The 24,057-nt window shown below is 45.3% G+C and overlaps 1 protein-coding gene across 1 annotated transcript; it reads right to left on the bottom strand.

The window, feature by feature from the left end:
* Positions 1-348: 348 nt before the first annotated feature.
* IL1R2 (interleukin 1 receptor type 2) lies at positions 349-21,662 on the bottom strand. Its single transcript, XM_068564701.1, has 9 exons — positions 21,634-21,662; positions 20,070-20,197; positions 19,288-19,546; positions 12,386-12,566; positions 9,120-9,291; positions 6,931-6,993; positions 4,854-4,989; positions 3,289-3,431; positions 349-695 (listed from the first exon to the last, which is right to left on the bottom strand). Exons 1-9 carry the CDS (start codon positions 21,648-21,650, stop codon positions 529-531), a joined length of 1,266 nt encoding a protein of 421 aa, XP_068420802.1. The 5' UTR covers positions 21,651-21,662; the 3' UTR covers positions 349-528.
* Between the last annotated feature and the right edge of the window lie 2,395 nt (positions 21,663-24,057).

Here is a 24,057-nt window from a genome sequence, read left to right as displayed (position 1 = left end):
TTCATTATGAAGGCGAACACATTTCTCAGTCCGCTAGTATGTTCTAACGTATTTTTCTGACCGTCTATTTGAATTACTATTTTTTGGATCGTCCTTTTAAAAAGCATTTACCAATTCTTGCTGACTCTTCCTTAGTATTTTTAAACCATCCTTTCCAGTTTCAAAATGAAATTCCACCTTCCCGAAAGGGAAACCATGTCTTTATCTTTGTATCTATAACACCTGCCATAGAGCATAGCTAAAGTAGACTTTTAACACATTTTTGTGAAATGAATGAATGAATTCCGAAACTCATTTAGGTGTTTTCACCCTTTATTCAAAGAGCACCTCACGCCCACCCATGTGCACATTGGCTCCCGTGATTCAGTTTCAGAATAAACTTTACATGTTCACTTCAGTCTTTTACTATAAACCCACTATAAACACAGCAGCTCTGTTAAACAACTGAGGAAAAGAACAGCGTCCCTCAAAACCCAGGGCCGCTTCCGGAAGAAAGGACATCGTTTGATTTGAACTATTTTATTTCCTTTATTTTACTCGGATAGGATTGAGAATCTGATGGCTGGTCTTTAACTCCATCAAACCATAGGCTTTTCCAGTTCTGCGTTTACACCGTCTGTGCATCAATATTCCCCCCAAAACCAAGAAGATGAGGGAAAGGGGGGCCAGTGTAATCTTCCAGGAGAACGTGGCAGCTGTAGGAAGAACAGACATGTGAGGGGTGAACACACTCCTACCACCAACTAGGACATTGCCACGCACTTTACAGAGAAGGAAGTGGCGTTTGTCCCTTCTAATAAATATGCACTGATTTTCAGAAAGTACGTCTTACACCAAGATCAAGGATACTTGAGAATGATATCTGTGGCATTAGGCAAACAAGCAAGGTAGAACAAATACCCATTGGAGAGAAGCAATGCAGAGTTGGGGAGGTGGGCAGGTGTCGATGGTCTAATTTTGTTCTACCCGTTGGGCTGTGTGCAATAAGATGCCTGTCTAGGTCTCTGCTAGCTGACTGTGACCTGGCCAGCACATAATTTGCCCTTTTCCATGAGCATGGGTGTCATGAGGAGTCAGTAAAGTAACAAAGGAAAAGAAAAACTTTGAATAAAGGAGCTTTAGGTGTCAAGATTATCGCTTGGATCCAGCTATTTTATATTCTACTCCTCGGCATCTCTGTGTTATGAAAATATAGGAAGCAATCCCTGGTGGCGCAGTGGTTAAGAATCCGCCTGCCAATGCAGGGGACACGGGTTCGATCCCTGGTCAGGGAAGATCCCACATGCCGCGGAGCAACTAAGCCCGTGAGCCACAGCTACTGAGCCTGCGCGACTGGAGCCCGCGAGCCACAACTACTGAGCCTGCATGCCACAACAACTGAAGCCCACGCGCCTAGAGCCCATGCTCTGCAACAAGAGAAGCCACCACAATGAGAAGCCCGCGCACCACAACAAAGAGTAGCCCCTGCTCACCGCAACTAGAGAAAGCCTGCACGCAGCAGCAAAGAGACCTAACCCAGCCAAAAATAAGATAAATTAAAAAATTAATTTATTTTAGAAAATATAGGAAGTATGGATAAAAAGTTAACAAGCGGTGCGGAGGAGGGATAAATTAGGAGTTTGGGATTGACATATACACACTACTATATATAAAACAGGTAACCAACAAGGACCTACTGTAGAGCACAGGGAACTCTACCCAGTACTCTGTAATGACCTATATGGGAAAAGAATCTGAAAAAGAGCAGATATATGTATATGTATAACTGATTCACTTTGCTGTACACCTGAAACTAACAGAACATTGTAAATCAACTACACTCTAATATATAATAAAAATTAAATTAAAAGAAAAGTTAACAAGCGCATGGATGGTGAGGCTAGAATTCTACATTTTTAAGCTACTGTTTATCTTAGTCTGTGCAGGCGTTCAGGAATCGACACAATCTCAGATAATTTCTCCAGATGATTCTTACACTTTAAAATCCCTCAAGGCTTAGAAACGAGTGAAGCTTTAATTTTCGGAGCAGCCATTTAGAGGCACCTCTCAGCCCTGGTGAAAGGCTTTCAGCTGTGCCCTCTGTGATCGGTCACGGCCAACCCAGCGAAGGACATGCAGGGTCAGGGCTCACGTCTTAGAAATGTTTGCAGGTTCCCAGCATCAGGACAAGACAAACCACGGCTTCCTTTGGATCACTATTCTGAAGCCCAGCGGTGGATCCCACTTTCTGTGGAATCCTCCATTTCCAAGTTTGTACCACCACCAACCCACTCATGGAAATGATCTGGGACGTCAGCCTATGCGTGTGTCCTAGGGCAACGGTTCTCAAACTTTAACATGAAAGGAACTTGCTAAATTGCAGTCTTTGGCCTCACCCCAGAGAATCTGACCGGGTAGATCTGGGGGTGAGCCTAGGAATCTGCATTTTCAACTAGTGGCTCAAGCCGGGGATGCTGGTATGCACGGACCACAGTTGGAGAGAAGTTATATTGTGCTGTCACTCCTGCCCTGAGGCTTACACAAATTCTCAGCTTTCCAATTAAAAGCTTGCCTGCAGCTGCCTCCCCTGCAAATACGGAAAACGTGGGGCAGTTTGTGTTTATTGATTGTGCAGACTGCCCAGCAGGCAGGGTAGGGTTCCCAGTAGGGATTGCTTTGTCTCTTCCCTTCTTATCCTTTGGGCTGTCGACAGACTACATCACCCATGTCTCCCTTTCCTGCTCAGCGCTCGAACACCGAGAAGAAATCGATTTGTCAAAATGGTAAGTCAGGTTTTTCTTTTCTTTTGTAAATGTCCTTCCGTGAGCGCTGGACTGGTTTGGCTACAGCCTTATACTTTATGTCCTGGTGACTGATGGCTTTAACCCTAAAGCTGCCTGAGCCCTGCGTACCTTCCGGTTCCCAGCTCTTGAAGGATGAAATCTCTCAACCTCGGGATAAAAACCATCCCACCCTCCTTGAGGGGTCATGAAAGCAGAGCCGGTCCTGCTGACCCAGGTGGAACCACTAGAGGACACGGGGTTGTTTTAAATCTATCACAGAACCATTTTATCTTTTTTCCAAAAAAATCAGCTTCCTCTTTAAATTTTTCTTTGAGTATAATCTCCGAAAGCCAGCCTCCACCCCACCAAAAAAGTCATAAAAAATGAGAGGTTTGCTTTCTCTGCTCCACTAACGGGAAACTCACGGGCCCCCCTAGGTAATCACCCGGCGCATCAGGGACTTTATTTAGCACCCACAGAGCATCCAACACATAGTTTTTCCCTTTAATGTCCCCAAAATCCATACCTTCTTTGACTGTGGTACGAAGCATCTGGAAACTCATTGTATTACGGACAACACATTTAAAATCCGTGTGCAAATCCTCTCTTACGACTGGATCAAAAATCAGTGGCACTTCAATATAATTCTCATTATTTTCTGAGTATTCCCTAAGTGAGAAAACACTTGGTTAAACATAAAGTGTCTTTTCAACATAGACACCTACACATTCTCAAGGCCCCACTGTGCTTAAATTGATGTCATGAATTACCAAGTTAGAGGCACTTGCCATTGTATTTGTTACTTATTTGGGAGAATTTCTAAGCCTGTTCCTGAAGGTAACAGTGACCCTGAAGATGCTGGTCACTGTGATAGGATACTTGTGACAAGGAGCGCTTGCAGGGGCCAGTTTAGTTTGGATAATGGGGGAGAAATCACTTTTTAAGGCCCTTGATGAACAAAGAACCAGTAGTAGGAACAGAAATGTCCAGTTTTGGGAAATTGGACTGTATCACCAAGAAATCATTTGCATATTGGAGGGCAGGGAGTTTCCAGGAATCCCGTCCTCCACGGTGTCTACTCTCATCCCCACTCACTGCCAACCCTCACTCTGGAAACTCAAGTTCAGAGCCGAGGGCTGCAGATGGGCCGCAGTGGAGGGGTCTCTAATCAACAGCACTGCCATTTGCAATGTTGCAGGAATCCAAAGATGCTTCACTACGATCTGTTAGTATGAATAAAAATATCATGGATGTGGATCCACTAGGACTATTTTTTTTTTTTAATCTATGGGGGGAAAATAGGCTCCTTTAAGCAAACAGATAGTATGAGTAAGCTGACATGCGGCATGTGAGTTCTGCCCAAGCTTTTCACAACGAGGATTTGCAAGCAAACAGTTGCACTAAGCACACATAATTTCTATCCACTAAATTGCATCCAGAAAGACCTTTTTTGATAGGCCTTTCCAAAAAGACAAAAATTGGGCCAGCAAAAGTTCAGGCAAATTCAGAGTATTGAGACTATAATTTTAAAAACACTTTATAATTTGGAACATTGAAGGGTCCGCCTTCCTCACACGCAAATGCTTTCCATTTACAAGGCCTGATTGTTCTACTTTCAGAGTGAGAAGATATTTCCCGGAGATGAAGGCTTATGAGGACAGAATCCTCACTTTCTTTCAGAGTAACCTTCCTTAGAGGCTGGAAAGAAGCAGAGGCGGCTCTCGGATCCTGTGGATAAGTTTCAGAGTCATTTTAAGGGCTGTGAATGTTTGACTCTGCAATGCTCAAGGAAGAAATATCTAATTAAACAGCTAGAAGAGGCAACACCAATGTCAAGTAGTAGGCTGCAGCTCATAGATTTAGAGAGAAGGCTTGATTCTCAAGAACAGTTGGTGATTCTTAGCAAAACCCAATGTTTAAGATTCTAAAAATCCAACGGAGTAGAATAAAAAATATATATATATATTTGTAATGTGGTGTGTGTGTCACATTGATAGGTTGGCTAGGACATTGTCTCTACAAGGAAGTGGAGTCTACAGGGGGTTCACAACAGCTCTGCCCAGGGGATGAGGAAGATCTTCCCCCACTTACTGGCGCCGCCCCTCGGTCACGCGGCCCCCCTGGTAGGCATCCTCTATGTGTGTGTTGTTGGCAGTCCACCACAGCAAGGTGGTCGCGTGTATGCCAGCTCCCAGAAACACCTTACACGGGATTGTCAGTCTCGACCCTGTGACAGCAAGACGCAGCACATCAAACGTCAGAACCCAGCCAGGGGACGGGGTCACATCAGCAGATCTGAGCGGTGGATCTTTCCCCCTCTTTTCACACACCCTCACCAATTCTTTTCTTAGAAGGAAACTTAGTTCCCTCAAGCGATTCCATTCACCTAGAGCATCAGTACTTACCAAGGGTCTCCAGCCCCTTCCACTGGTCCTCAGGGCAGATGGAAACCCAGAGGCAAATGGCTTCCCCAAGGCCACTCGGCTCCTACAGAGCATTCTGAATTCCGGAGCTGCCTTCTTCCACAGTTTATCCTTCTTGCCTCCAAAAATCCAGATCCAGAATCCAGAGGATTCTGTCTCTTTGCCCATTGCTGGTCTCTGCTCTCCTGTTTCCCCTAGGAGCTCTCCATCCCTGGTCATGTTCATTTAGGATTAATCCTTTCAAAAGCCACTGTGTTTTACATGAATGGTGCCTTCTACAGTTGTGCAATATGATGGTCCTAGGTCCCCTGCCTCAATCACTATGTTGTTTTTTTTTTTAGTCACCAAAGGGGAGGAGGGGGAATAAATGAAAAAATCCTTCCCATGTGTTTCTTCCTCGTGGGTAATGTGCCTCCCTGGGGTGTGTGCTTTAATGCACCTGGCCACTTCAGGCTCAGAAAGCCCACTTTTCTTCCTCCTTCACATCGCTTATGACCTTAAAGATTTCTCAGCCAAAAGCAGCCCGTTCGTTCTGGCCTCATGTGACTCTGCCAGGCACATCAGTGCATGCAAAGCAACAGGGCGGGAGACTCAGCTCCACTGGACTGGGGAACACAGAGGAGCAGGGGTGCTGGGGCTCTAGTCAGCACTAACCCGGGTCCCCACTTCCCCAAGCTTCCAGGAGGCTCTTCTGAGAGCCAAGGCAGCTGTTGGGAGCTGCAACTCAGATGTCAGGCAGCAATCCCGGCGTCTGTGCAAGAGCCCTCCTTCTCCATGACCACCAATTAAAGTTTAAAATGTAAGCCCAAACACCAGACAAAAGAGGGAGGGAGGGAGGGAGGGAGGGAGGGAGGTAGATAGATAACAGATAGATAATAGATGATAGATGGATAGATGGATGGTTAGATAGATAATAGATAGATGATAGATAGATAAATAGATTGATAGATAGATACATAGATGATATGTAGATAGCACTCTGCAGCCAGGGTTTAATAAATGAGCATAAGACCTACAAAACCAGTATATAAAAACAGACACACAGAAAAGGTACAGGCCTCACAGACACACAGCCCTGAGTCTGAAGCCCAGCTAGACCCGACTATGGCTTTTTGACAGATACTGAGCCAGTGACCCCCTGGGCAGCTTTTCCTTCTGGAAATCAGGAGAAATAAGACCTCCCCACAGGGTTGATGTTGGCATTGAACGGCATCTTATCAGACTTAGCAGTGCTCAGTAAGAAAGTGCATGCTGGCCAGGATGGTGACAAATGGTGAAAACCTCTGTCATGCATTTTCATTAACTCCCTTGACCCGCTGACCAGCTATTTTGGTGATAAGAAACTGTCTCTGTGGGGACCAGCAAGGGCAGAGTCAGAGTCTTGGGGAAATGCTGAGCGTCAGCCAAGTACTGGTAAAGTGAATTATTTTAAATACACTACAGGTGCTGACTTTCTGGGGCATCATGCCTTAATCCTTTCATGCAGTTAACAACAGCTACTAGAATGTTCTGATTTTTGCACTGAGATTTTTGTAGGCAGGGTTTTCAAGAAGCAAAGTGTACATGTTTTCAGATAATGCCGTTACTGACAGTATTTGGTAAAGGGAAATGTTCCCTCTCATTTGCTATTTCCCACTGGGGTAGGGGGACCTGCAAACCCCACGGCAGGTGCAGTCGGTGACACAGGGGTCCTGGCGCCCCAGCTTTGGGACTGCAGGCATCCAGGTGGGTTACACGGTTCTTACCCAGCGAAGCTGAGATGGTCTGGTGGGGGGAGATGATCACCGGAATCGTCTCCTCTTCTCTTTCTGAGAAAGATATGAGGAAAAGAGATTCGGTTAGGAAAGCCTTCATTGCAAGCTGAGGGTCAGGGTCTATTGTTTAGCTAATTAACTAAATTATCCTTTACAGTAGGGCCAGCCATTGTGAGACTTGGCTTTTGTCTGACAAAGGAAACCGGCTCTCCACGAAATTGAGCCTCTTTGGCCAATGCCTTTCCCAGAAGAGAGATTACTGGAAGAAGCCACAGTTAAACACACATTCCACCAACAGATGTTCTCTGCTCTGTGGTAACAATTAACCATTCCGCTACCCGGCTTCCTGAATGAACCCTTAACAGGAACGTTCACGATGCCCACAGGATAGGTCTTACCCCAAAGGCTCCTCGCCCTAAAGTAGCTCTCCCCACTCCCTCCCTGCCACCCCATGCGCCTGCCACAGAATCCTGGAGTCGCTTACCAAAGAAATAAAAAATAAAAAAGGCACAGGGGCTCCAGAACCACCTGTTCGTGGTGCTAAACACGATAAACAGAGTAACCCAGCTTGGCCACCAGGGCTTTTTAGTTGAGGTGATTGACTCTTTGGGGAGGAATTGGAACCCAGCTCCCTGAGAGGCAGGTCTCCCAGCAGCTGGAAGAAACTGGGCATCTGAACTGGAGCAGAAAGGACAGTTTATGGGGGTGGACGAAGAGCTGCCCGCGGCCACCACTGCTCCATCCTCACCTCTTCCGCTAAAAAGCATTTGAAACCCTACCAGGAGGAAGCATTACGCAGCATCCCAGGAGAGCCCAGGGCGCAGCCGGCTTCTCCACCAGGACCAGGAGCTTTTCCCTCCCCTCACGGTCACAGGGCTGCTGCACAGGGGCTGGGGAGCAGAGAGGGGAGAAGAACGCCCCAAGGACGAGACATTAACACATCCATGGGTCCAAATTCCAGGGTACATCAGCATCTCTGGCACGGGGGGTGGTGGGAGAGTTAAACACAGACTGCTAATCGTTTCTAATTCAGTAGGTCTGGGATGGGGCCTGAGATTTTGCAGGTCTGATGAGTAACCAGGTGATGCCGCCACTGCTGCCGCTGGCCGAGATCCACCCTTTGAGAACGGCTGAGACACAGTGTGGTCCGGACACAGGATTATATGTAGGTTGGCGCCCCCTAGTGTTCCTGTGCAGTATCACATGAACAGGATAATTCGGGGCCCCTTCAAAGTCATGGGATTCTCACGGATCCCCGCTGTGAGGGGGCAAGGGGTTGACGTGAATGAATCTTCACAAGACGTTAAAAGAAAATAATCCAGAGATTTCCATTCATGGGAGACACGACTTTCCCTGAAGTAAAACTGAATCTCTGGATTCTCTGGGAGAAAAAAAATCTTTCCCCTCACAGACCAATTACGTAACCTTAATATAGTTCCAAAGCTCTCTGAAATGCCCTTAAAAGACTCCAGTTGTGTAGTTACTCAGTGTGTAAAACAAAGAAAAGCGCCATACTTTCCAGGGCAGGGGCCAGAACTGCATCACTTGTGTGCCCTTTGCACCAAGCTTGATGTCCCACACGTAGGAGGCATGGAGGAAACAGTGGATAAACTTGACATGCTAATCAGTACTGTTCACAACATTATTTTCAGGTAGAACTCATTGAAACCAATGAGATCCCTCACTATTTAAAATCCTGGTTTCAAGGGTAACTAGACCTGCTTGGGAAAGACCAGAAAAGGGCAATTTTCACCACATATGCCAATGCATAGCCTTCTCACTGAAAAATCCAATAAAATCCTAGTATCCTAGAATTATACACAAAGTTATGGCAACCGTGTCCTGATAGCTGGCCCTGGAGGTGCAAGCCTTCCAAAGAGACCTTCCAAAGAGACCTTCCACGAGAACCACTGTTTGGCCCCCTCTAGTGGTACATGTTTTAGCCTTAGACTCGGAACCCTGTCAACTACCCAGGGATTCACCATTCCTCATAAAAACACCCTGCTTCCTATCTTTCCAAGTGTCCTACACATCTTAGAAGCCTGATGCTTAGAGAGTTGCCATATCTGTTTTCCTTTCATACCAAAGACATTCAGAGAATTCTACGGGAACCCTAACTTTTTCCTTGCATGCTTGTTGCTGAACCAGGGTGCAGAGGTACCTTGATGGCAAGTACTCACTCTTGACACGGAGTTTGATATTCCTGGTGATGTTGTATTGCCTGCCTCTGTGGGCAAACGTCATGGCACACCGATAATAGCCCGCATCCTCCAGCGACACATTGTTTACCACTAAGCGAGTTCCCCTCACACTTAGAAATTTCTCATTGTCTTGATCCAAAGGGAGAGAATCCTTAAGAGAAAATGTTTTTCAAAGTTACGCTATATCTTAATTGACATCTCAAAAACTATGAACAGCATTGGTATTATCCATCACTGTTGAATTTACAATCCAAGAATTGCTCTGATATTTACTTTGCAAATATTGTCCTTTGGGACATGCTTTTAACTGTATTTTTAGGAGGGGGAGTTTGTTAGCATATAACACAGAATGGCTGGGTTTGTTTAACCAGAATGTTTAAAGCACATTTGCTTTGGCACAATGGGAAAAAAAGAAACTATCTTCTTTGACAAAGTAGGTGATTAAACTATAAATATATTTATGGCCTAACAGCTGCCTATAGATCTTGGGAAACATCCAGAAAGGAGTGCTATGACGTAGTCATGGCAACTTGCAGAACAATGCTCAGAAGAGTTGATGTTGCAGTAATCACTTTAAAAATCATCTCAATTTCAGGAGTCAGTAGAGACAGAAAAATTTGTAAGACAAAAATAAATGTGGGGCTTCCCTGGTGGCACAGTGGTTAGGAATACGCTCGCCAATGCATAGGACACGGGTTCAAGCCCTGGTCCGGGAAGATCCCACATGCCATGGAGCAACTAACCCCATGCGCCACAACTACTGAGCCTGCGCTCTAGAGACCACGAGCCACAACTACTGAGCCCACGTGCCACAACTACTGAAGCCCACACGCCTAGAGCCCATGCTCCACAACAAGAGAAGCCACCACAATGAGAAGCCCGCACACCACAACGAAGAGTAGCCCCTGCTCGCCGCAACTAGAGAAAGCCTGAGCACAGCAACAAAGAACCAACGTAGCCAAAAACACATAAATAAATTTATCTTAAAAAATAATAATAAAAAAAAATAAATGTGAGACGTGAGACCATACTTCCCGTATAGACAAAAGGTACTGTGCGGTCTACAGAGCAGACCCTCAAGAGGGAGGTCTCCAATAACAGAGAACACACCCTCATGAGCACAAAATGTTCTCAGGAACATCTCTTTCAAAACCATGATGATTGTGGGGCTTCCCTAATGGCGCAGTGATTGAGAGTCCACCTGCCAATGCAGGGGACACAGGTTCGATCCCTGGTCCGGGAAGATCCCACATGCCGCGGAGCAGCTGGGCCTGTGAGCCACAACTACTGAGCCCGTGTGCCACAACTACTGAGGCCTGTGCACCTAGAGCCCATGCTCCACAACAAGAGAAGCCACCACAATGAGAAGCCCACGCACTGCAATGAAGAGTAGCCCCTGCTCGCCGCAACTAGAGAAAGCCCATGTGCAGCAATGAGGACCCAACACAGCCAAAAATGAATAAATAAATTAATTTTTTAAAAAAGAAATGCCTTTAAAAAAAAATGATGATTGCAATAGTCATATATAACCTTGAGTCATTTCAGAGACTTTTTCTGAATGAGAACACAGGCATAACTGGAATAGTTTGTCAACCACATAGCTCATGAAGTCTAATTGTACAATGTATTTAATTAAAGAAAGATATTTCATTGTTCCCAACATGAGTGATCAAATATAAAAAAAGCCGAACAGGGCCCAGCAGCACCATTATTCCTGGGCCTACGAGCCCCCAGGTCTCCCCCGTGTGGCAGGGATGTGTGGGTTCTGGCCTCTGGGGTCAGAGGTTTGGCTTCACCCTCTACCAGCTGCATGACCTTCAGCACATTCCTTACATTTCCGGTCTCTGTTTCCTAATCTGTAAAATGGAGATATTAACAACCCCTACTGCACTGGGTTCATGTCAGGGAGTTTAGAACAGACTTGTACACAGAACGTGCTCAGTAATGATTAGCATTCTTAGGACGGGAACAAATATTATTATTAAGCACCACCATGATACCCTTGTCCACCCAAATTTATTGAGGACCATTTACAAGTCAAGCACTGCACGAGGTGCTTCACACACTGTGCTCCATTTAATCTCAAAACAATCTCAGGCAGTGGGAGTGACGAACTGCCGTCTTGCAGACGGAACAGGTTTAAGAGGTAAAATAACTGACAAAGGCTATACAAAAGGTCAGTGAAGAAGCAGGATTTCCAATCCAGACTGGTCAACCCCAGAACCTGTGCTCTTTCCTCTACGGTAAAACCCCTCACTTGACCTTTTTATGCTCTTACAAAAGCAAGAGCTCCATAATTGGGCAGGCTAACTCATAGGAGGTGGCTTCTTACTTTCTCCGAAAATCATTTAAAAGTTTCCAATATTAAATTGACATCCTATAGATATCTTGTAGTTAGAATACTAGTCAACTGGTCAACCTATTTTTTTTGATTAAAGGGTTAGTTTCTATCCAATTTTAAACAAATAACTGTACTTTTCAGTATCAATCCATGGTATATATCAGGAGTCAGCAACTTTTTCTGTAAAGGGCCAGAGAGTAAATATTTTAGGCCTACGGTCCACGTGGCCTCTGTTCAACTACTCAACTCTGCCGCTGCCCCACGAAAACACAGAAATAAATGAGCGTGTCCCAGTAAAACATTACTTATAGACACTGAGATTTGAGTTTTATATCATTTTCACGGGTCATGAAATATTAGTCTTTTTTTTTAACCATTTAAACAAGTGAAAACTATCCTTAGCTGGTGAACATACCAAAATGGGTGGCAGCTCAATTTTTGGCCCTGGCTGTCATTTGCCCACACCTGGTCTAAACAAGGGAGCCAATGATAGTAGATTTTTATTCAGCCAGTCAAGACACAAAACTGTGTTTATATTTACTCCTTTAACTCAAAGGTTGATTTTTATGTGCTTTCAAAAAACTCATTAACATGTGTATCAGGTTGTTAAATAGTTCTTTCTAAAAATTTCTATAGACAAACAACAGAGTAAAAAGCTATTTTCTTCAGCTGTTATTTATTCTGCATTCATTTCACACTCTGTCTTTTCAAATCACCATCTGAGGACCCTTACCCAAGCCCTATAAAGACTAATAGAGTATATTAATCATGGCCCTTTTTAAAATCACTGGTTTAAAAAAATAGAAATATAAAAGTGAACATATTGTCTTCAAATGAGTATTTTATATCTTTCCTATGGCTCATGAAACACCTTTTCATTAAAGGGCAATTCTTAAAGACGTACCTTGTACCATCGAATCTTCACGTCAGTTTTGTTCCCGATGAATTCACTCAGATCAGGACAAACTAATAACCCAGAGGCTGACAAGGTTATAATTTGCGGGTAGGAGATGAGAGGCAGGGAAGCTTCTGTCTTCTCAAAAACCCTGAGCTCAACGGACATCTCATCACAGTAAGAGGCATTTCTGATTTAAAAGGGAAAAAAAGGAATAATAAATGGCAAGGCAAAATGAAAATAAAACTAAATGAAATTAAGAATAATTCCCCAATCTCATTAAATTCTGCATTCTGTATTTTCCTCATTTGTATTGCAATACTTCTGTCCCTGGTCCTTTTGAATCTTTGGAGCACATACACACACAAAAAAACACATCATAATTGTCATATAGAAATGGTGATATATTCTGCATGTTTCCAAAAAGGACCCTCCACAAGCCTGATTTCAAGACCATTGAGGGCCAGTAAAAAACCCTCAAGTCCTCTTCAAAGGGGCCTAAACCCTTCCAGGTTCCGGGGGATGTTCTTGATCACAGCCCCAGTATGCTCCAAATTCCTGGTCCAGGCAACCTTATCTAGATGGAGAGATTGTTTCCTAAGAGCCGCTGTTTCCTTATAAAGAAAATCCTCTTTACTTCTCTTGGAAATCATTTATCCACTGAAGTCAAATTTCAGAAAACTGCGGAGCACTTTGTATAAGATCTAGAAATGATTTTTGCAATACTGCATAGGGGAAATTAACTTGGTAAATTTGTTTGTTTGGTTTTTATTTATTTTTTTGGTGGGTCTAACTATAATCTCAATATCATCATTCTATCAAGACCCTAGAACTGGGGAAGGGGCAGAGGCAAAACATTGACAGAAACACAGACAATGTGGAGGGAAGGATAGAGGATATTAATTCAAACTATTTTTTTAAGTAGAAAAACATAAAGATATAATTAGCTCAGCTAAGCTGCTGGAGACCTACCTAAGAAACACTGGACATCAACACAGAAAATGAGCATGTGTGTTTTATGGGGTTGGGAGGGAGGCGTACAGCAAAATGTAAAAAAATCTATACCCAAAGAAGGAACAAAATGTGAAAATTATATGTGAAAGTAATAAGTGATAAATGCTTACTACCTGAAAGCAAAAAGAAATTAATTCAAATATATAACACCAATATCTATATTCTACTTCATATCTGGTTGAAGAAAGGAAAAAGATGAAAAACATTTTATGCACGAAGAAATGCAGACAGCTATCACCTTGAAGAATGCATAATCTCACTGCAAATCAAAGAAAGGCAAATGAGGGCAAGTCTGAAGAACAGAGCACACCTGAAAATAGCCCTCCCAGCAGCTCCTGGGGAGGAGAGCATGCCAGGCTCTGTGCTCTGCAATACATCATTTCATTTATTCTCCAACCCTGTGATACTACTGTATCACTTTTAGATGAGGAAAATTAGGTATGCAGAAAGTAAGTAAATTCCTAAGCCTATAGAGCCTCTAAGAGGTCAAACCAAGGTTAGAAGCCAGTAGGGCTGTGGGAAAACCTGTAAATCAGGGCATTACATCCAGACACCAAGCTTACGAGACATATTGAGAGTTACAAACCTGTTTACATTACTGATCCCACATCCCCCTTGGGCAACAGAACCCCCGTGGAAATAACTCAAAAGAAAGATGGGTGGGGAAATCATTTGATCACCGCTCATATTCCCCACGTAGTGTGGCAGCCCCACAGTGAAGAGGTGGTTGTCACTTGTGCCATCCACCAGATATGTCCTGTCCCCCATACAGAGCAGACGGTGGGGTTACACGTCCTGGCACTGAGACCTGGGGGCCGCATGGCCCAGCAGTATCACTTTGCCCATCCTGATGGACAGAACAGCTCTGTGGGTTCTAGGTCACAAAATTATAAACAGCACAGGAGCAGGGCCGTTTTATGCCCTGTGACTGTAAATGCCAAAGGGCATTATGGCAGCTGCTGGTGATTCTCTCTCTATTAGACCCCAATCCTGAAGCTGGAAGAGAGTTTTAGAGGTCAACCAGGGGAACTCTCCCACGAGCTAAGAAAGATTAACCCACATCGGGTTTCCCCGGCCTCTCAATCTCAGATCTCTTTTTTCTACAAGAATAGAAAACAAAATAAGGTATTAAGCACACATTTTTTAATCAAGTATAAAAACAAACTTTAAGGCAAATATGACTCAGCTCACATCTCCCTAATTTTTGCATATTATCACTTCAGTAGTAAATAAGTCTTGCTATTGGGGAAAGAAAGGCCATTTCCATGTGCATATTGACACCTACAATGGTGCTCCCCATACTCTATGCTTCTGTGATTTCACAGAACCCTCCCAACAAACCTCTTTACAAAGGAGAAAACTGAGGCCCATAAATATCAAATAATAAGACCAAGGTCCTACCAGGTAGCAAATGAGGACTAAGATTCACATCCATATCATTTTGACTCCAAATTCCATTCTATTTCTACCACGCTATTAAGTTTTCCTCATAGTGTTCCTTAGAAAAACGTTAGAATTTTTGACACTAAAAAGGAAAGAAAAACTATGCATTTATAGCTATTGTAAAATCAGATATCCAGGGACTTCCCTGGTGGTGCAGTGGTTAAAAGTCCGCCTGCCAATGCGGGGGACACAGGTTCAAGCCCTGGTCCAGGAAGATCCCACATGCCGCGGAGCAACTAAGCCCGTGCGCCACAGCTACTGAGCCTACACTCTAGAGCCCACGAGCCGCAACTACTGAGCCCACGTGCCACAACTACTGAAGCCCGTGCGCCTAGAGCTCGTGCTCTGCAACAAGAGAAGCCACCACAATGAGAAGCCCGCACGCCACAACGAAGAGTAGCCCCTGCTCATCGCAACTAGGGAAAGCCCGTGCGCAGCAATGAAGACCCAACAGAGCCAAAACTAAAAATAAATATATTGATTAATTTTTTTAATAATAAAAAATAAAAAGTGAAAAATACAGATGAAATCAAATTTAATAAAATATATTTTTTAAAAAATCAGATATCCACATTTCTCTAATATGAAAATATGAGATTGCCTGCTTCCATTGACAGGACTGAAATCACACACATACACACACACACACACACACACACACACACACACACACACACACCCCATCTAGGACTGGGGTTGATATTGTCTGAAATTCTCCCATTCACCAGTAATTTCTTTGTGCTGAGAATGTCACTTTCTTTGGTTGTCTTTCTAAATGTAAATACTCGTGGGCACAGTTTCTCCTTAAGTCAAATGAGTTTATGAAATCTGGGGAGACTCTGAAGCTGGCTGGTGAGGATGATTAGAGCCTTGGGGCGGAAGAGAGGCAGCAGCTGAAGAAACAAGGCCAAGAAGAGTATTTCCCAGTCACGCCAATGGTCTGTCCTAATCCTTTCAGAAGAACTAACTCAGGAAATGTTTAAGGTTGCCAACACTAGGCCTACAACTTTCTCCTTCATGAAGCAGCAAGGATCTGAAGCTTCCCATGATAACTGCTCCGTGCTCTTCTTAAATCCGTTCCAGTGTCTTCTGGGCTTTGTTGCTTGTCTCTGCATGGATCTTTGGAGCAGCCAGCGGGACACCTTTCTCCACCACACGTGTGTCAGTGTCTGTCTGTACCTGACCCAGAGGGCAGCGCCTCCAAGCATACGAATCCAGGGACAACTGCACTTTCATTATGAATAGCTGGATCATAAAGAGTCAACAGAACCATCTGGAGTCCTTTAGGGAAGATGACAATGGCCGTGTCAGTGCTATTTACTGCATAAGAATTATGAAGCTTAAGTGGGGCTTTGTCAATTCCGATTGGAATGTCGTGGTCTTCTCCTTCACCAACTATGAACCCCACATCTCTGCAATCAAACATCCTTCCACCACAGTGGCCTTCCAGGTGGACTGAGGGAGAGGAGAAGGACAGTCAACAGAGCTGCTCTTCGTGACTGGCTAATTCAGGGACGTGATAAATGAGTAGTTCCCCTTCCTCATTTCATCTAGAGACATAGGTATGTCTTGTTGAAGCTTAGTCCACCCAGTCTGGAAATTTAAGAGCAATCATATTTCTTTCTGTTTTAAGTTTAAACTTATAATTACTGATAACTACATCAGTAAGATAGCTTAGAGGATAATAAAGTGGAAACACAGGTTTAACTTAAACCTACTATATGACAGAGGTTTCCTCACCTATAACACAAGACAAGAAATACTAGATTATTTAATAGGTAATTATCAAAATGCCACAAACTTAATATCAAGTATATCAAGGCTTAAACATTTATAACTGCATCTTGGCTTCGGATGCTTGAGTTGAAAAACAACCGAATGGCTATTTCCCCAGTGATATTAAAGGGTTAACTGAGTATAGAAGCTCTTTTTTTTTCTTTAAGAGTTTTAATCTCATTCACAAATATGTTTGAATAAAAATGAAAAGGCCAAAGGCAACATCATCAACAACTAACATATCTGTAATCCCTTAGTGCAGTAATAAATGTAAAATGTGAAGGAAAAAAACAAACAAAAAAAGAAGCAGCAAGGTATGCCTAGACCATTCAATGGGGAAAGGACAGTCTTTTCAATAAAAGATCTTAGGAAAACTGGTCAGCCACACGCAAAAGAATGAAGTTGGCCCATGAACTTACCCATATACAAAATTTAACTCAAAATGGATCAAAGACCAAAACATAAGAGCCAAAACTATAAAAATGTTTAGAAGAAAACACAGAGGGAAAGCTTCATGGCATTAGACATGATTTCTTGGCTATGACATGAAAAGCACAGGCAACGAAAGAAAAATTAGATAAATTGAACTTCATCAAAATTTAAAACTTTTGTCCATCAAAGGACATTATCAGCAGAGTGAAAAGGCAACCCATGCAATGGAAGAAAATATTTGCACGTCATATATCTGGTAAGGCATTGATATCCAGAATACATAAGGAATTCCTACAACTCAAAAACAAATAAACAAGCAACTTGATTTTAAAGTGGGCAAACGACTTGAATAGACATTTCTCCAAAGAAGATACACAGATGGCCAGTAGAGCACATGGAAAGATGCTCAAGATCACTAATCATTAGGGAAATGCAAATCAAAATCACAGTGATACTACCAAATGTAAAATAGATAGCTAGTGGGAAGCAGCTGCATAGCACAGGGAGATCAGCTCGGTGCTTTGTGACCACCTAGAGGAAGGGGATATGGGGATATATGTATACATATAGCTGATTCACTTTGTTAGACAGCAGAAACTAACACAACATTGTAAAGCAATTATACTCCAATAAAGATGTTTAAAAAAATCACAGTGATATACCACTTCACCCCCATTAGAATGGCTATTAAAAAACAGAAAATAATAAGTGTTGGTAAGGATGTTGAGAAATTGGAACCCTTGTACATTGCTGGAGGGAATGTAAAATGGTCTGGCCACTGTGGAAAGCAATATAAGTTCCTCAAAATTAAATATAGAATTACCATACGATGCACCAATTCCATTTCTGGCTATATACTCAAAAGAATTGAAATCGGGGACTCAAATTTTTGTACAGCCATGTACAAACAGCATTATTCACGACAACCAAAAGGCAGAAGCAGCCTAAGTGTCCCTTGATGGATAAATGGATAAACAAAATATGGTATGTACAGTTGACCCTTGAACAACACAGGTTTGAACTCTGTGGGTCCACTTGTACACAAATTTTTTTCAATAGTAAATACTATAGTATTACACAATCCATGTTGATTGGATCCACGGAGGCAAAACTGAGGATACTGAGAAACCGTGGATACTGAAGGCTGACTATAAGTTATACGCAGATTGTTGACTTTAGGGGTTGGTGCCCCTCACCCCCGTGTTGTTCAAGGGTCAACTGTAAATATAATGGAATATTATTCAGCCTTAAAAAGGAAGGAAATTTGGACACCTGCTACAACATGGATGAACCTTGAAGACATTATGCTGAGTGAAATAAGCCAGTCACGGAAGGACAAATACTGTGGTACTTGGAATATGAGGTACTTGGAATAGTCAAATTCATCGAGACAGAATAAAGGTAGAATGGGGGTTGCCAGGAGCTGGTGGGGAGGGGAAATTGAAGAGCTGTTGTTCAGTGGGGACAGAGTTTCAGCTTGGGAAGATGAGAAGAGTTCTGGAGCTGGATGGTGGTGATGGTCACACAAACCATGTGAATGTACTTAACCCAACTGAATGGTACACTTGAAAAGGGTTAAAATGGTAAATTTTATGTTATGCTTATGTTACCACAATTAAAGGGAAAAAAAGCAACAGGACAAAGAGGAAGGAGACTACACCCCATGTCAGGAGCTGTGGGTTCCAGCCTCACCTCCACACCCACCACCTGGGAGAACTTTATAAGTGAGCTTGGTTCCCCCAGGTGTGCAATAAGCAGTTGGATTAACCTCTTCCGAAAGTCTCACCTGGGTCTCCAGTTCTACTCAGTGTTCTACATCTATTTCTCGGGTCCTTGTGGATTCAGCAGTGAACAAAACAAGCCAAGTCCCTGTCCTCTGGAGTTTATGTTCTAACAGGGTAGACAAACCTTAAATACATAAAACACATATATGTGTGACAGATGAGGAAAAGTAAGCACAGGGTAAGGGGAGAGTGACAGGAGTCCTGCTTTAGATAAAGTGGCCAGGGACGTCCTCTCCATAGAGGTGACACTTGAGCAGAGACTTCAGTGAAGGGAGAGAGGGCGCCATGAGGACATCTGTGGACACGTTCTCAGGTAGGAGGTATTTCAGTGACAGTGACGCGGACGTAAGGTGGGTTCCCACCTGTGCGCTGGGTTTTGAAATCCAGGTTGTCATGGAAACGCCATGCAAGCATCCATTCCGCAAGGGCCCCCCTTCCCACCCTCATCCCAGAGGGGCTGACCTGACAGTGCAGATGTAGGTGCCAGAGTCCCCCCGCGAGGCTGGCACAATCCAAAGGCCACCGTCCTGGACCCACACTCGCATCTCTTCCTCCCCTGGGACCATCGTGGTGGAGTCGTTTCTACGCCATGTCACATTGACGTGGGTGCTAGCAGAGTCCCAGTATGGCACCTGGGGGCACCTCATGGCCACAGGCTCCCCTTCTACCTTGAACCTGGTTTTGGGATGCCTGCCATGAAATTGGCAGCTTCCTGCAGCCACTGAAGGACAAAGAACCCACAGTCAGGCTTTGTGTCCATCCAAGGAAGCCACATGCCCCTGACAACGTGGGGGCCCCATGAACCCCTCCTCTCACAAAGATCTCAAAACTCCCAAATAACAAGGTTAGGGCTACTATCAAGTCCCATCAACATTTTGTGGGAAAAGTTAAGTCAGGTTCACATGATGACAAAAAAAAGTTTGGCCTTATTTTTGACTTGTTGATGCCTTATCATTCAGAGTTGATCTTGATTGAGTTCAGCTCAGTTGCAGCAGGTCGTACAGTTAAAATCCAAAAGCACCTTTTGTCAAGGGCAAAAGCAGGGTCTCTTTGGTTTGCTCCTTTGGCAGGAATGACCGATGCCCAGAGCAAGCTCATGCACCAGAGGAGACGGGCAAGAGGAAGACTCCGTCACCTACCAACACCTTGCTTTTTGAGGACAACAGAACCTCCCTAGAGAAGCAACTCCTTTCCCCAGAGAAGCTGCAGGCACGTCCCCTCCAGCTGAAAGAGTCACTTCTTACCCATGTGTTCCTCAGGCTGGATGGTGAAGACAGAGACACACATCATCAACATGGACCAGATGAACATCACTCCCGGCAACCTCTGGAGGACACAGGAAGTGGAGACCGCAGGTCCAGCACCCCACAGCCTAGGGGAGGACACGGAGGAGGGGTCACCAAGAACCACCGACACCCAAAGAGAGAACCCCTCGAGGATGGTCCCAGGGGCGGGTTCTGGAGGTTTCCCCTGATGACCAAAACCCTTTTGCCTGGATTTTTTAACAAGAAAACTCAAATTTTTGAATTTATTCCTCTACAGCAATTTTCACTGGAATAGGAGTTCTGTCTCTTAAGTGTTTCTCTCTCCTGAAGCGTGCCTTAGCACTCCCCACCCCTCGGCCTGATAGGCTCTTTCCTCACCTAAGGCCACTGCTAGGGTCTGGGCTCAGGCATCACTCTTGGCGAGGTCTTCCCTGACCTTCCCGTAAAGTTGCACCACCTTCGGCCCCAGTGCTCCGTATTTCCTTTCCTGCTCTGTTGCTTTCTATGGCATTTATCATTAACCATGTCTCTTCTCTCCAGCATGTAAGCTGCATGTGCTCAGGACCCTACTTTATTTTATTCACAGCTGTTTCCCTAACTCCTATTTGTTGAATGAAGGGATGAGTGAATCAATCACCAGAAGTCGAAAGTTCCTTATATTTTACTGGTCAGAGAACTCTTCCTATAATCTTTATGGATTAACTCTTATTTTACATACAACTCTGACATAGGCTGAGGGATTCAGCATACCCTCTGATGTAGAGCATCCCCGAGGAAAAAGCAAAATGAGGGCCAAAAAGTGAATAATTTATACAAGCTCACGAAGCATTCCTCCCTACCAACCTCCCCAAGGCTGGAGTATCAGATGCCTCTGCATCTCCCTGTGGTCCCTCCCACGCTTTATCGCAGTTGCCTTTTGTATCGCTAGCTGCTGCCACAACAACACTGTTAACAAGTCAGCCCCAAATTGAATGCCATACGACACCAGTCGTTTGTTCTTGCTCACAGGTCTGTGTGTCAGATGGAGCTTGGCTGACCTAGATTAGGCTGGGTTAGTCTCGGCTCCAAGCTTCAGGTGGGACCCAAGTCAGCTCCATGGGTGTCTCACCCTCCTTGGACCAGTGACTTCCTGAGAGGTGATCTTCTTATGTGATGGCAAAACTCAAACAATATGGGTTAAAGCACTCAAGGCCTTGCTCGCTCAGAACTAGCTCACTCTTTTTGTCCCACATTCCGTTGGCCAAAGCAAGACATGTGGCCAAACTGCCATCTGTGGGACCAGGAAATACCCCCACCTGTACTGGGAGGAGCTGCAAAGTTACACCAGGAGGGGAATGAAGTGGGAGCAATCAGGCCATCCACCACACCTGTGACTTGTCTGGCTCCCACGGGTGGGGACGGCCTTGAGGACAGAGGCTGGGTCTTATTCACAGCCTTCGTGGACTACACAGTGCCCAGTTCCAGAAGTTACCAGGGAATGTGTACGACTGAAAGTCTACCAGGGAGTTGGGAGTGATGAGTGAATCCAGAAAAACATCCTTACCGGTACCTCCTCCCCATATCCTTGAAGGAGTCTGACTTTTTCCCTGTTCCTGGCACAGATACAGTCCTGAATGTCTCCAGTAAAACCAGATGGCTCTTAACTGGCCAGGGCAGGGTTGGCAGAAGGAGGAAGTAACCCTTGCACTCTAGTAACCCCCCTCCCCATCAATGGGGAACCATCAGGAGGCAGGGGCTCAGAGCTGCGTCCTGAGCTCCCCCACTGGTGATGAGGCGCAGGGGGTGATGTGGAGGACCTGAGACTTTCCCCTTAGTTGGGTGTCTGCCCCGGGCTGTCTCCCTTAAGCTCTTCCTGCTTCTACAGGGTCCTATCCTTCACGTGTTCCTGAAACGCAGACATTTCCTGTAACTTTAACCCCACCCGAGGTTCACCAGGCCACTTGCTTAGCCTAAAGGTCACACCAACATTGACCACGTTGCTTTGTCCTCTTTGGGCAGGGACTAGCTTATCACGTCCCAACCATACTGGTCCCAGCCAGACTCACGAGTTCTCTAGTAAGGACATGAAAGAAACAGGAGTTAAACACACCACGTGCAATCAATACCACGCATCCAAGTAAATGAATGAAGTCAAAGACGTTGACCCAGGGACCAGTGGAACGGTTACCGCTGCTGTGCTAAATACTGAGCGTTTGTTCCTTCATTTTGCCCCCATGATGTGAATATCTCTCCAAATCTACGGATGATGCAATTGAATAAAGAGGTGAAGTAGCTTGGCCAATATCTCACAGCTAGTACGCGGGGGTTGACGTTTAAACCCAGGATCGGCGATTGCAAAGCCCTTACTCTTCAAAAATATAGTTTCTGTGACAGATGGTTCTAATTTCCTCCTCCAAAGTCGGCTCGCCCAGTAACAGAACCCCCGACTCTTACCTGGGCACCGCCCCATCCACACAAAGACTACATTTCCCATCCTCCCTTGCAACCAAGAGTGGCCACATGACAAGATTTGGGCCAATGAAATGTCAGTGGAAATGTATGACCCTTCCAAGATGTCAACTTAAAAGTCTCCTCAAAAAACTTAAAAGTCTCCACTTCAAAGTCGGCCTTGCTGCCGGCTCAGTGTGGATATGGTGGGTGGATTGAGCCACGTGCAGACCACGTGCTTAAGTGGTGGGGTGACCAGAGGAGCCTGGTCCTCAGTGGCTTTGTGGAGCTACCCTCCCCCACCCCGACTGCCTCCTTTTATATGTTCAGGCTTCCTGTCATCCTCACCCCGAATCCCTAATCTCAAGGACCCCCGGGAAGGAGCCCGGCCGGGTTCTGTCACGTGTGGTGTTCCCACTGCTCCTCTTTCTGACGCTCAACTCTTTCAAATAAACCGTTTCTGCCCATTGACCCTGAGAAGGCATCTCAACTCTCCTCGGGTGAAAGCAGCCCCCAAGGCTCAGGCTTAGCCTCTGATTGTGTGAAGGTTTGAAACCACGTTTAAAATCACTCTGACACCAGAGAGTCGGGCTGTGTCCACTCTGGGGCGGCTGCTCGCTGAACTGTCACAAAGCCAGGGAGCTGGGAGGGGCTCCGAGGAATCTCATTCCATCCCTTTCCTTTCAGGTGATGAACGGGAGATGGACTTTAATTAATCCTCTCCTCAAAATCACACATCTGGTTGGGGTAAGGACCCTGATGATTCAACAAGGACCCTGTTCCAGTGGAACAAAATCCTACACTGTTGTTCTCCTCCAGGACCAGCCCCTCCCCATCCACCCCCGGGCCCCACCTGGGCCCCAGCCCCGCCTGGGCTTCCCAACCCCCCCGCCTGGACCCCCAAGTCCCACCTGGCCTTCCCAACACCCCCGCCTGGACCCCCAAGTCCCACCTGGGCTTCCCAACACCCCCGCCTGGACCCCCAAGTCCCACCTGGATCCCCAGCCCCGCCTGGGCTTCCCAATCCCCCCGCCTGGACCCCCAAGTCCCACTTGGGCTTCCCAACCCCCCCGCCTGGACCCCCAAGTCCCACCTGGCCTTCCCAACCCCCCCGCCTGGACCCCCAGCCCCGCCTGGGCTTCCCAACCCCCCCGCCTGGACCCCCAAGTCCCACCTGGGCTTCCCAACACCCCCCCCCCCCCCGCCGGACCCCCGGCCAAGGCAGTTTTCTTCGTTCTTCTCTGTGGACTTTGGCACAATAGCTGCTTTACTGCGACCTCTCCAGGAAGTGGCTTCAGAGGATTAAACCACAAGCACATGGCAGTGATCGTTTTCAATAACTGAAACCTCAGCAGCGGGCTGGACCCAGAACTGCCGTAGTGAGGGAGACAGTCGGTCTTCGCAGGCCCAGAGGGAAAAGTTTGTTTTGCAGAAGTTTGCAAGCAAAATGCTATTTTCCTGCCCTATTTTCTTTAAATGTGTCTTTAAATGACAGGCAATTTGACATTTCTGCTTGAATCTGAGGTGACCTTCTTACTGG

Source organism: Eschrichtius robustus, chromosome 15, assembly GCF_028021215.1.
Source record: "Eschrichtius robustus isolate mEscRob2 chromosome 15, mEscRob2.pri, whole genome shotgun sequence".
NCBI classification, from domain to species: Eukaryota; Metazoa; Chordata; class Mammalia; order Artiodactyla; family Eschrichtiidae; genus Eschrichtius; species Eschrichtius robustus.
This window is presented reverse-complemented; position numbering and strand designations above follow the sequence as displayed.

Coding starts and splice junctions, on each gene's coding strand:
- IL1R2 (XM_068564701.1), bottom strand. Junction 9,292..12,385: donor TGAAGATTCGATGGTACAAG/GTACGTCTTTAA, acceptor TTTTCTCTTAAG/GATTCTCTCCCTTTGGATCA. Junction 3,432..4,853: donor GTGACCGAGGGGCGGCGCCA/GTAAGTGGGGGA, acceptor TTTCTCACTTAG/GGAATACTCAGAAAATAATG.